At 41.9% G+C, this 14400-nt stretch overlaps 1 protein-coding gene across 7 annotated transcripts in view; it reads right to left on the bottom strand.

The window, feature by feature from the left end:
- Positions 1-14400, bottom strand: part of CADM1 (cell adhesion molecule 1) — a 752856-nt gene that overhangs the window by 154334 nt on the left and 584122 nt on the right. For all 7 annotated transcript variants that reach the window (XM_033918796.1, XM_033918799.1, XM_033918802.1 and 4 more), the window contains 2 exons: positions 4052-4195; positions 1476-1628 (listed from right to left, as the gene is read on the bottom strand). In XM_033918796.1, coding sequence (XP_033774687.1) covers positions 1476-1628; positions 4052-4195 — 297 coding nt within the window. The remainder of the gene's footprint in view (positions 1-1475; positions 1629-4051; positions 4196-14400) is intronic.

The following is a 14400-nucleotide window of genomic DNA, read 5'->3' as shown; positions in this document are numbered from 1 at the left end:
CCACTAAAGACACCCATTATATCCTATGGGCATCTTTAGCAGTTATCCAACACCCAAATCACCAATGTGTATGTGTAGGGAGAAGGGGGACATTTTCATGTCACTATATAAATGCAAGATGCATACCTTCTAAACAAGTCAGTATTTATATCCAGGCAAGCAAAGTACAAATCTGCAATTAAGTTTAAAATAACCCTACATTTTGCTCATAAGTTGAGCAAGAATTCCACACTCCTCTCTACCATGAGTATGCAACTTACAACAGTTTTTCAGAGAGCTTAAATCAAACCTTCTCAGTAATCCACTCTCTGTATTGCAGACTCGTATGCAATCTTCTCTAGACCTTAACGATGCCACACTAGACAACTCAAAACGTCTTCGCTGTCTGGGATTCATGCATCAAATCGCCATCGCTCAGTCCAGGAATTATTAAATATGCTGTAAAAACACACATATACTTCTCAAAAATTTCCAGTCAGAATATCAGTTAAGAAGTGTTTTATAACTTTCCAAAATTAAACATAAATCTTTTTGACTTAGCTTATCTCCCGCTCAGTCAGGGGACTGTTCCACCGACATGACTCATGTTTCACATTATAGCTGTTTCAAGGTGTTTTTCCTTTTAACTGTGCCACAAAAATGCTTAAGATGGAAGGTGGTGTTGGCACAGTTAAAAGGGGACATACATTGAAACAGTTATAACGTGAAATGAGTCATGTTGGTGGAACAGTCCCCTGATCGAATGGGAGATAAGCTAAGTAAAAAACTTTTTTGGTCTTTAATTTTGGAAAGTTATGAGATACTTCTTATCTGATATTCTGACTGGACATTTTTGCTGGACTGACCGATGACGATTTGATGTGTGAATCCCGGACAGTAATGAAGTTTTGAGCTAATTTTTTTTTTTTTTTTTTTTACAGTATATTAAAAGTACTTTTTCAATCCCTCCCCCTGTCCTTTAGAAAAGCCAAAAAATGGCTTCATAGATCCTTATGACATATGCAGGAGTCAGCACAATAGCAGTTTCTGGTGGTGATAAGATAGGAGAGCTTCTTTATTTCAATACGAGGAAGGTGTAAGGAGGGGCACTTGATTCCCCTTTGGAAAACTAAGAGACAGCCGGGAAAATTTAGCAGCTAGATCTGTCAGGATAAATTTAGAAGGTCCATCCAGGAAGAAAATATCAGATAGTCAATTTCCCCAGCCCTTTTCTTGTGCAGCTAAATGTGTTTGAACAATGATTTTATTTGTGTAAACCGCCCTGGTTGCTAAAAAGCCGCAGTATCAGTGGTGAATCTGCAGTAGCCTGAAAAGGGACCTGCTTCTTTAAATGGCATTCCTGTGCAAACCACCTAAGGAATTACCACAGACCTCCATACCTTCCAGCACACTGACATGATGTTACACCCCATGTATGCTTCTAGGACTCCAGGAGCTAGGAAAGACACCCTGATCCCCTCCCCCAGACTCCTCACCCAGCACGGTAATGTTGGTATAAACCTCCTGAGGCGGGTCGGTGTACAGCATGCAGACGTACTGCCCCTCGTCGGAAAGGGAGACATTCGACAAGGAAACTCGGAGCTCGCTGTTGGAGAAATTCACCAGCTGAAACCTGGTGTCCTTCAAGGCTGTGGAATAAAGCAGAGGGTTTAAATGAGGTGTGTGTTTCAAATAAAACTGAATAAATTACAATGGTTATTTCCCCCTCCCCAAAAACCTCACCACAAAATAAGAGAGCTCAGACCGAAGCAGGAAAATTACAAGGCAAGTCCCTTGGTACACACCGGAAACCTGCCCATTTATCTTAAACAATGACAGCTGTATGCAAACTGCTTGTTTCAATTACTCGCTTTTCAAGAATTCACATGTTAAAAAGGCGGGGGCTGCAGGCAGAGTAATCAGCTTTCTTTGAGTTCTCTTCGTTCTTCTGGAGCACACACTGCACTGGAAAACTGCTATCTCCCGACCCACTATTTGATTCAGGAAAAAGTATTCTCCTCATTCTGCACCCCTGCTGGAACTGTCTACATCCACTACGCTTCTGGCGCTTGGGTGCAATTTCTCCTAAATTACAACAATCAATTTCTATTGCCAAGTAACAGAGTCTTTGCTTTAAAAGGAGGCCATCCAGGTTCCTATTAAGTGGAAAAGCAGTGATTGCACATCCCTAAAGAATTGACTACACATTAAGCCTTTAATGTTAAACAGGAAAAACAAAACAAAAAAAATTCCCAGCAATCTCTCTGCCAAATCTATAAAAGATGGTAAAAAGAAATCTGGCTATTTAAAGAGTAATACTATCAAAATTTTTAATATAAAACCACCTCAGGAGTAGATAATGTACTTTAAACCAAAATGTGTGCCAGTTTTGTGTGTTTTATGTACATGGATTCCACAATCTGCAGTAAACAGGGCTTCTACTTTGCACCTCACCCACTCCCCTTTATTGGATCTTTTTCCTTTAGCCTCATAAAATGTAAAATACTATGTATGATAATAAGCTACCATTAAAGAGCCTATGCAATAAAACTCTCAATGAATTTATTTTTTATTGCAGGCTCTCAAAATTAAGGTACAAGTTTAGAAGCCAATTAACAAATGATGCAGAGAGATTTAACCTGAGCACAGTAAACTATATTTCCAATAGCATGGTCTCACTTTTATTCACAGAAACCCAAACCTGTATTGGCTAAATAACTTGAGTATACAGTACAGTATGCTCAGTTATTTTACTCTTGATTGCTCTAACTGGCTCTAAAAAGCATGTAAGGAAGTATGGCACATAGGGGTTGTTTGTAAGAACAGGGGGAAGACATGGGACATCTACTAGATTCCAGGAAAAGATGTCAAAGGGAAGTGAAGAATTCTGGGACAGTAAAATACTGACATGAGTGCATTTAGAATCATCCATCTCCTACGTCAGTATGGATCTTCAAAGAGTGGTGTGTCAGGACATGGCTTAGAAGGGGATCATGCAATGGGGAAACCACAGGGAGGTTATCATCTCCTTGACTCATCTTGATTGACACCAATCTCTCATCAATCCCCCCCTTCTATGACCAATTTTTATTTTTTTTTAAAGTCTTATATTCCACACATCTACAAATCTGTGCGGTTTACAACATACATTACATTATAAATAAAATACATTCAACGTCCAAAACCAGAATGACTGCTAATGCCATTAAGCTGACAGAAATGAATACTGCACTCAGATCAACAATTAGTCAGTTTTAAAAAGCTTTGGAGGCTCAGTCTGTAGTTCAGCCTCAAACCTCTGAGGAGTTAGTGGTCTTTTTTCCAAACTAATAATGTCAACAAGAGCAAAGACCTTTATCTCCTATATGCTATTACTTCAAAATACATTTGCTTTGTATAAACAAGGGCAGAGATATTTTTCAGTTGTTCAAGTGTCTCTTCTGTCAATCTCTCCTGCCTTGATGTTCCATGTTTATTTTGTTTCACACTGGAAAAGGATGTAGAAGAAATACTAGTGGGTTCACTGGCTTGCCTGGAAGAACGTTGAATTTTTGGCTAGCCAGCAGATAGGGCTGAGTCTCAAGACTACAATGGGAACTCGTGGCAGCCATTTTGATGACGGCTCTGCACGGGGCAGAAGATTAGGATGATCGATCCTGCTCTGTGACGCCGCTAGACCACCAGGTAAGGTCAGGAAGGTCTGGGATGCAGCGTTTCTTCCCCCCCCCAAAAAAAAAAAATCATGAATAACCGAATCCGCAGGTACTGAAACCGTGGATTCAGAAAGAGAAGTGTATAACTGCTGTGTAAGACATGTTTGTGGTGCAAAGGAGTGTAAGAATTCTCCCAGAAAGCATGCATTAGCTGTGCTTTGGTTTCACCAAAGAAGTATCCTTCAGCTATGGAGGCCTAAAGGAACAGTTGCATGCTGTCATCTTCTGAACACAACTTTTATTTTTCAGGCTCTCCGTCTATAATTACCTGAACCCTCACACTGAAATGCTCATTAGTAAGTTAGCATCAAGGAAATTTGATACCAAATAAACACTAAAGCAGGAAGGCAGAAACTCACGACGTGAATCTCGGAAGAAGATGGTCTGCCTGTTGGGATTCATCAACTGTATTACAGAGTCATCATTGTTTTTCACCCGGCAACTGATCGTTGCAACTTCTCCTTCTACCACCGTCACATCCTCCGTTATCAACTTCCGTCCCTCTAAAGGAGATGAACAAAAAAGAAATGGCATTCATCAAGATAACTGTTTCATTTATTGGATAAGCATTCAAATTTACTTTTCAAGGGTTTAAAGCACAATCCTTGGTATCTCTCTCTTTCTCTATGTAAACCAGGTGGATCTTTTCCAGATAAGCCCCGCCACTAATGGAAAAAGAGGACGCGTCGAAAGTTAAGCCCCGCCACCTTTTGCCAGCGCACGCAACCTTAACTAGTGAAGTTCTCAGCACAACAGCCCCACAATGCGGCGCGATATGTATAAAGTAAAGTGGGGGGGTTCCTACCCCACGCCCCCCCGTCGGAGCACCCAAAAAAGATTATAAAAAAGAGGATATGAAACTTAACATTATAAAAAAATAGGATAAACTGTCGACCATTTTTTTAAGGGCTCCGACGGGGGTGTGTGTGGGGGGGAACCCCCCCCACACACACTTTACTTTCTACAGATCGCGCCTCTTTTTTATAATTTTTTTTGGGTGGCGGGGGTTAACTTTTTGGCGGGGTTTATCTGGAAAAGATCCAACCAGGTTACCCGTTAACCCGCTGTGACTGCCCCTTACATATCTCGGCTAATCAGTGGCATATTGAGGATGAGTGCACCCCTTTCCTTCCCCGGGCTCTCTTTAATTTTCTCAGTGCAAGCAGCATCACGAACTTGCTGCCTGCATCATGTGGGATCTCCCCCTGACGTCACTTCCAAGGCACGGGACCGGAAAGTAACATCAGAGAGCGCCAACAATGATGTGGGCAGCAAGTTCGTGATGCTGCTCGCGCTCTGAAAATGAAAGAGGTACAAGGGAAGGGGTGCACACAAGCTCAGCAGGGAGAGGGTCAGGAAGGAATGGGGGTGGGGTGGAGAGGACGACGGGTGTCAGGGCCCCCACCAAGACGGCACCCAGGGCAGACTTCCCCCTGCCCCCCCTAACAATACCACTGCTCTTATAGCATGGGAACCTTGTTGTACCTGCTGCTTATGCTGCCTTGTTCTGTAGCATCCTACGCTCAGGCAGTGCTGCACATGTTAAGAACATATAGAAACATAAGAATAGCCTTACTGGGTTCAGACCAATAGTCCATCAAGCCCAGTAGCCCGTTCTCATGGTGGCCAATCCAGGTCACTAGTACTTGACAAAAACCCAAGGAGGAACAACATTCCATACAGAATCCCAAGGAAGAGCAAGATTCTGGAATCCCAAAGAGTAACAAGATTCCAGAATACCCAGAGAGTAGCAACATTCCATGCTACTGATCCAGGGCAAGCAGTGCCTTCTTCTCCCATGTCTTAGGAGCATTTCAGTTGCTTTACTCCTCATATTTTAGAGTAGAACGTACACAAAACACTGCCAATAGTGACCCGAGTGCAGAAGTATTCTTTGAACAGAGGCTGCAGTCTTGAGAAATCATATCCTTTTCTTAACTCAGCACAAGAGAGGATAATCAGCCTTCCTAACACAATGCTCAATAGACTCTCCCTCCCTACCAGCATTCATTTTATGAAGCTCCTCATTTAGGCTGGTACAGCTGCCCCTAACATAGATCTCCTTTTCGATGTCTTCATCATCATCATCATCATCTTGCTTTTAAAATGCTCTTATTTTACTGAGCTTTGCATTGTTTGCTTACAAGTAGACGTTGATAAAATAACACATGACAATTGCTTACAGTTCACCAAATTACCACCAGAATGCAGAGACGTTTCAGTCCTTATTTGCACTTCTAAGGATTAACATCACACTGATCTGGCTTTTGGACACCACTACCTAAGTGATCTTTCCACATGTATATATACTGTACTTTCAACGTGTGAGACATATGGCTGCAGCACATACACCCCTATTCTATAAACTCATGAGCAACTCTATGTGCCTTGTGCACAATTTTGTTTGCATAGATTAGACAAGAACGACGTAAGAATTGCCGTACTGGGAAAGGCCGAAGGTTCATCAAACAGTGGCCAACCCAGGTCCCAAGTACCTGACAGAAATCCAAATTGTAGCAACATTCCAAAGCTGAGATTGTGATGTCATACTGCCTCATTCCACCAATGCCTAAAAGCCAGCTCATCATTGATATCACAATTGATTGTCTTATACTTGGCTCATATAAGAACATAAAAATTGCCATACTGGGACAAGCTGAAGGTCCATCAAGCTTAGTATCCTGTTTCTAACAGTGGCCAACCCAGGTCCCAAGTACCTAGCTAGATCCCAAGAAGTAAAACAGATTTTATGCTGCTTATCCTAGGAATAAGCAGTGGATTTCGTTAACAACATAAGAATAACCTTACTGGGCCTGACCATCAAGCCCAGTAGCCCATTCTCACGGTTGGCCAATCCAGGTCACTAGTACCTGGCCAAAACCCAAAGAGTAGCAATATTCCAAGCTACCGATCCAGGGCAAGCAGTGTCTTCCCCCATGTCTTTCTCAATAATATATAATGGACTTTTCCTCCAGGAAATTGTCCAAACCCTTCTTAAAACCTTCTGAAAATCTGATTGACTGAATGTATGTTGAGGACTGGGTTGAAAACCCCTAAGTTAGACTGATTTGCAAATTGATCCTTATACTGGCCAATGATGAGGGTGACCTGATCATGCAATGAGTACTTCCTGGAGGTAGACCCTTCAACACTACAGATTTCATTGATCTTCTACCCTGGTGCACAGCAAGATTTGAAGTTCTACTTCTTCCACCTGATACCAAAATACTTCAAGTGGTCACATCCTGAAGGTCTGGAATAGCTTTAATGTCTCCCACAGAAAGTGAGTCACTCAGCAGCCCTGAATTAGGGCTGCTAAAATTATGGACCTGTAGTTTGATTTTAAACTACCATATACCAGACAGTAAGAAAAAAAAAAAAATTTAAACTAGAAATAAAGTGACTTATCCCAGGATTCTAGAGCTCCTGTGAAAAGATAGTGTTCCTGTTACAGATAGCAAGACAGTCAGAACTTACATTCTATGCTGATGCCCTATGTAAGCCTTCAGCCCTGGGTGGTGGTGGTGCCCCCCCCCCCCCCGCAGCAATTAAAGATCCTACTACCTACTCTCCTGTGTCCAGCATCTCCTCTTCCCACCATGTTTAGCATCTCTTCATTCCTCTCCTAGACCCCTCCGAGGTGTTCAGCATCTCTTTCTCTTTCCTAGCTCCCCCTTTCAGGTGTCTAGCTTAATCTCCCCATCCTTTTCTTAAACCCTTCCTAAGTGTTCAGCATTGCTTTTCCCTTTCCTACCCTGCACAAGGTATCCAGCCCAGCATCATCTTTCTCCTTTCCCTCCCCCTCCCAAGGTTCCCAGCATCTCTCCTTCACTTCTCTATAGCCCCATCCCCAAGTTGTCCAGAATCTTCTCTTCCCTCCCATATACTCTCTCCCCAGGTATCCTGAGCAGGGTAGCTGCTGCTGCTCAGCTCCACCAAAGGCCAATTCACTTTGCCTTTCCCTGCCCTATCACCTCCCAGGAAGCAAAGCAGTCCAATACTGATTCAGCCCAGCTTTTCCCCTCACCAAGAGACAGAAGCTATTGGTAGAAAGAAAGAAATTGATAAGCAAATAGGCAAGGGAGGGGAGAAGAAGGGACATCTCCAGTGAAAGAAAATGAATAGATGGGGACACTGACCAGCTGTTAACTCAGATTTTTTCAACCAATCCTATCCTTCTGGCTAGGAGCACATGCTCCGAGTACTTATGGTGCTTAAATCTACTAGCCCACCCTCATCCCAAATCCATGTATGAGTTGTGTAATGTAGAGAGGGCCATCATTCTTGCCACCTGCTACTGCCACTTTTGCACTTTCTGGTTGGCAAAGTAAGCTGACTGCTCCAGGGACATTTCTGAAGGGCATTTAGTGCTGCCCTCTAAATTCTACTAACCTAGGCACCTTCCTAGTCCATTCAGTGATGGGGCTTGAGTTGCAATGGCAACTACTGGAGCATGCCTATCAGACCATGATGTAAAAGAGGAACGCCAAGGGCAAAAGGTAATCAGCAAAGGCTGTGGACTGGACAGCTTTGTTTTGCTTTGTTATAAAGGCCAAACTCAATTTATTTGCACTGCTGTACATTTGCCAAACTAGATGGTATAGATGCAGTCTGAGAAATGTAAGTACCTTTGATTCAACAAGGAAATACAAGAAATATATCTCACGACCATGGCAAAGCGCCCTGCAGACATATTAAATATGGCCTTCCTTTGCCAGTAATACATTTTAAAGATTCAATTAGTCCCAGGGACACTTCTTTGCTGTATTTCTGTGTTCTTTGTGTGGGGTTCAGAGGGGACATGTTAAAACTGCTATTTAATTACTCTAAAATTACTCCCCAAGGGAAACTCGATTCATGCAACAGCCACTTGCTCTGTCCAAAGAACCTGTAAAAAGTAATATATATACAAACGATGAGCCTAGCACTGCAGCTAAACCAAGAAACACTTCAGCATCCAGTGACAGGCCTGGCAGTTACAGTCAGAATGGCTGGTGGCCTAGTCAGCCCAGAGAAATCAAGTATCAGGAATTGTTTCAACAACAGATTATATGCAGCTTCAACGCAGTGTGCCTCCTACACCAACGGACGTCAATGCTTTGATCTTACCACATTGCTTGGAGTCCTACTATTATGGTACAAAGCCAAACATATATTACAAAACATTTAGAATGTTTGTCTAAATATATCATGTGCTCGGAGGATGGAAGTTTCAAGTTTATTTAAAATATTTGATTTGATCGCAAAATCCAAATCCAATGCGATTTACACTTAGTTATAAAATTGGGTTAAAAAACCGAAAAAGTCATAATAATTAAACTAAATGGTTAGTACAACAATACTTAATTTTTGCTTACCAGCACTACTAGTCCGTTGTAAAATATCAGTTAAAAGCGTCCTTAAAAAGCCAGCTTTTTAGAAGACTTAAATTTTCTAAGTAATTTTTCTTCTCTTATATTGCAGGAATTCAGGATGTACATCACTTGGTGAGGAACAAAATAGAAATGATCTGTCATGGTAACCAATGTGCTAGGTGACCTGGAGAGCCGTGACAGTGCTGGTGGAGGCGAGACATGGGGGGGAAGGGGGAGTAGGATACAGAGTAAAAGAATCAGAATACTTTGGGGAGGGGAAGCAGAAGAAAGCAAATGTCTGAAGGGAAAAGTACCTGCACATAATGTGTACAGCACTACGCACGTCTAGTAGCGCTATAGAAGTACTGTATAAATTGGGATATAAACCCATCTGAAAATAAACAAAAAAGGGGGAACAAAGATTGACTTGAATATAAACCGAACTCACAGCAGCCTCACTTGGTTACTGTGGGAACTTGTATCAGCCATTTTAAGAAATGAGACTGCACAGGGCAGGAACACAGGAGGATCACTCTTTAACTGGTTCACCACCGGAAGGGGGTGGAAGGATCAGGGAGAGAGAAAAAAAAAAAAAAAGAGGGTAAGGGAAAAAAAGTTTCCGGAAGGAATGAAGGAAAGAGAGCCTATCTCGGTTAGGTTGGGGCAGAACAGGGGAATATTAAGGCCACCGTAATGTGTTTTAAGTTTCTGCTAGTTTGCCCTGTAGTCCTGCAAATTACCATTTTTTGCTTCCTTCTCTTCTTTTGAGTTGCCAACTCAAGTCAGAATCAGAGTTGGGATATGGCACAATGCATGCCCCCTTTTAAGCACCCCAGTGACGCGTGGTCAGAGCCAATTCTATAACAGCTTATGAGTGCCCATTCCACTACAGAATACTAGTCTGTGCCGGGGCTCCATGGATGGATTCACCCACATGTGAGAATGATGGGCCTGCTGTCCTCGGAGAACACCTGCTACAGGTAAGTACCTTCGCTATATACAGTATGTTATATTGCATCGTATGTTATGAGTTTATCTTATTGGGCAGACTGGATGGGCCATGCAGGTCTTTATCTGCCATTATCTATTATGTTACGTTACTAGCATAGCTCAACACTGGCGCACCTTACATTTACATGTCCAGTTCCACCAGCCACAGACCTGGTGTAACTGCAGGCACCTAAATAGGCAAGGAAGTGTGTAAATTAGTGTATTCTGTAAGTATCAGCACCGCCTATGCCCCCCCCTCCCCATGCTTCACCCATGTGAATGCTCCTCTCCCTTAAAATTACATGTCCTGATACTTATGTACCCTTACAGAAGTGTTTATCCTATCTTAAGCAATTTACCTACAAAAGTGGCACATAGAATTAATTGCCTTTGGATCTTCATTTACAACTACTCAGAAGTTTCTCTTATATTATTTCCCTGTCCAGCTTACTTTAGTTCTACCCTTGCTCTGACAGACCTCAACAGGTGGCATTGCAACAATCGGCCTTAAATTTGACCAACAGGTGTCACTGTTGCTGGATGACTATGTCAGCCTATTCCTTAGCCCACGGACTAGAACTGCTGGCTCCACTGCATCATCCACCTGCTCCAGAGTGGAGGATCTAAGCTGAAACTCAAACCCAGGCCCCTCCACATGCCATTAGGCTGGTCATTCATAGAAAGAGAGAAGAACATAGGTAGATAAAGACCATATGGCCTATCCATGACATCCACTATCCCTTCCTCTCCCTTAGAGATCCAATGGTCCAGTTTTAACTCTGTGTAAAGCTTGTAATCAAAATTATTCTTTGTCAAGGAATGAAGAGCCTTGTTGTGATGCGATGTGAAACTGAGAGCACAGGTGGACTAAAAAAGATGAAGCTTGAGGAGAAGGATGGGGGTTCTAGAATATTTGAAGGAGGTAACTCTGTAAAAGTCACCAAACTTTAGGAGGCTACATACCATGTGCTAAGCGTATACTCTGTAAAAGCAATTATGCGGGTAATTGCCAGCAGAGAATTCTAGAATAAGGCTGCATTTAGGCATATAACGTTAGGCATGACCCCCATGCCACATCAATGCTCACAACTAAATGATGGCAGTTACATGTCATTTTGTTTTTAAGGGCGTAATAGATAGCGCAGGGGATAACACACGCCAAAAAGGTGCGTGCGATAAAGCCGCTAACATGGCTTCATAAAAGGAGCCCTAAGTCTGTGTGATCAAATCATTCAGTTCTAGATTCGGAATTTTCCAGTTGCTGGCTACATTATCAATGGTTTTTGACATCATTTCCAAGAAGCATTTTAATCTTCTGGGAGCAAGACCACCACCACATCAAGTTGAATTGTTGAAGTGGTGTGTGTGGCGTGATGGTTGAAGCTACAGCCTCCGCACCCTGGGGTTGTGGGTTCAAATCTCACGCTGCTCCTTGTGACCCTGGGCAAGTCACTTAATCCTCCATAGCCCCAGGTACGTTAGATAAATTGTGAGCCCACCGGGACAGATAGGGAAAATGCTTGAGTACCTGATTGTAAAACCGCTTAGATAACCTTGATAGGCGGTATATAAAATCCTAATAAACTTGAAACTTGAAGTCCTCATGAAGTCGGGGGGTAAAATCACAATTTAGTTTGAGCTCACCTGAGTCCCTGAAGCAGCTATCAAGATGAAACCTGCGGTGTTTGGAGTCTAGGAGAGCTTTGGTGTAGCTTAAAATGTTGCTACTCCTTGGGTTTTGGCCAGGTACTAGTGACTTGAATTGGCCACCGTGAGAACTAGCTACTGGGCTTGACGGACCATTGGTCTGATCCAGTAAGGCTATTTTTATGTTCTTACTTAAGACTCATAGAGTGAATGAAAGCAAAGCAGAGAGGCAAACATCTTGACTCCAGATAAGTACATTTTAACATAATTTTGGAAACATTTTGAATGCTGCTTTACAAGATAAATGTGGAAAGTGGACTGTGAGCAGTATTTAATTTATTCTAACGCTACAAACACGTTTAAATGGATCATTTTTGAATCAGATAGTAAGACCTCTCAAAAGAGAATTAACTGATTTTCACCCGAGAAACAGCAGCTAATGTCTACAGTTGCGTTGTGGGGGGGATAATAATTTCCGAGGGCATGCCCATTCTACACACACGTGATATTATATTTTGGTATGTAGTTAGCACGTTGTCGAGACATTTTATACTGTAGAGTGACCCCATCACTCTTTCTAAAAATTTTATGATTCCTGTGGGACCAATGTTTGTGGATTTTGTATTGATTTACTATTTTACAGGGGTCGCACGTAAATTGCTAGACACACCCATGCCCCTCCCACATGCAGCCCCTATGCAGGTACACATAGACCACTTAGGCACTATTCTATAACTTTGTGCCTAAGTGCACTTCTATGCATAACCCCAGCATTTATATATAAATCTTTAATTCCATATCATCCATCTAGAACATTAAGATCCAACGAGCAACATCTTTTAACCATTCCGTCGCTTAAAATCATTAACACTAGACGACAATTCATCTTCTCTGTGACCGCCCCACAGACGTGGAATTCCCTCCCAATTTATTTACGTATGGAGCAGGACCTTGGAAAATTTAAAAGTAATTTAAAAACTTTTCTTTTTAAAGATGCTTTTAGTAACCCCTAGGCCACAGATTACATATTATTAAACTATGTTTTAATTTGTCTTCCTATTATACTTTTCCTTTGTATTGTTTTACTTTTCCTAGTTGTTTTTGCTATCCCTTCCCTCCTTATGTTTGTTTTTTTTTAAATGATGTCCTAGTTTTTAACCTGATGTTACTATTCAAAGTTTGTATTGTATTGTCTATTTTGTAATTGCTAATGAATGTATTTTAAATTGTTCATCGCTTTGAAATCTGACTAAGCGATTAATCAAGAGATATATTAAACTTGAAACTTGATAATTCATGCTTTTCTCCACTTAACCGCATTAACATTCATTTCAGTGCAAAAGGTTAAGCGCCTAAACTTATGGCACTTTATATGGATTACGGAGTAAGGCTTAGATTCGATAAAAGGCGCCTAACTTAATTATTCAATTAGGCTTAATCAGCACTGTTAATTGAAAAGTGTCATTAAAAAACAATTAATTTGCTGGTAGGTGCCTACCACTTCGAGTTAGACACCTAATCCGAGGCACCTATCAGAAAGTAAGTTTGGTTTGGTGGGTTTTAAGCATAGTTTGACTCAGACACCAATAGGCACCTAACGTAGGTGAACTCATTTAGGCAAAGAAAACCATAACAAAGCAAGGAGAACTGCAGTAACACATGTACAATGATACAAGCAAAGCTTATTAAAATAATTGCGGTTAAAACTACCACCTTAAAATTAAACCACAGGACCCAACAAGCTCCGTGTTTCGGTACACGCCTTCTTCAGGGGTCCTAGGTTGGAAAGGAGTCAAATTGAACCACAAAAAGCATGCTGAAGCCTTGTGAAGACGAATGTCAAAGAGTAGCTTGTACGTGGGCTGATAGATTTCGAAAACCATGACATAAATAGGAATGCACCTAAGGTTTCAACACCTTTGGGCACTTAAGTCTGCTTAGGTACTGCTAGTGGTGATTCTCTAAACAGCGCCTAGCGGATGATTTGCAATTGTGCTCCTCAGCGCCTAGAAGTTAGGTGCCGTTTATAGAATCAGAGCCTAAGGGGGAAATTCTACAAACGGCGCCCTGCTGATGCCTAAGTTAATTAAGAAACATCATTAAAATGGTGAAAAATGTAAAAGTTAAATCTGCACCAGAATCGTGCCTCCATAGGGGCTTTAGGCCACCTAACACCACTTTGGGCATGGCAAACACCAGAAGTGGCGTTAGGTGGCCTAAAGCACCTACGTAGCTGCAGTTCACGACAAAGATAGGCACCAGAAATGTAGGCCTGGAAAATCCTGACCTATATTTCCGGCACCCATTTTTCCTAGAGGTGTGATGCTATATATCAGCGTTAGGCAGATTTTCAGGATATCCATTATCTGTCTCAGAAGTCACCCCCAAAACAACAGAAGTACTAAATCGGATGGAGCAATGGATGACTGAATTCAGACTAAAACTAAACCCAGAGAAAACAAAATTTTTCATAGCATCGCCATACTCACTTGACACTAAAATACCAATGTGCATCAATAACCTTAGATATCCCATTCAACCCACTATGAAGATATTGAGAGTAACACTGGACCAGAACCTGACCATGAAAAACTCTTTCACACCCTTTGGTGTGACCACCAGAGCTTACTTCGATGGCTCATCATTCCGAATTGTGGTACAATCCCTTATACTGAGTCAACTAGATTATTGTAACATCGCCTACTTGGCACTCCCCC

The sequence above is a fragment of the Geotrypetes seraphini genome, chromosome 13 (assembly GCF_902459505.1).
Source record: "Geotrypetes seraphini chromosome 13, aGeoSer1.1, whole genome shotgun sequence".
Classification (NCBI taxonomy): Eukaryota; Metazoa; Chordata; class Amphibia; order Gymnophiona; family Dermophiidae; genus Geotrypetes; species Geotrypetes seraphini.
The sequence above is the reverse complement of the archived record's forward strand: the minus strand, read 5'-3'. Positions and strand labels throughout refer to the sequence as shown.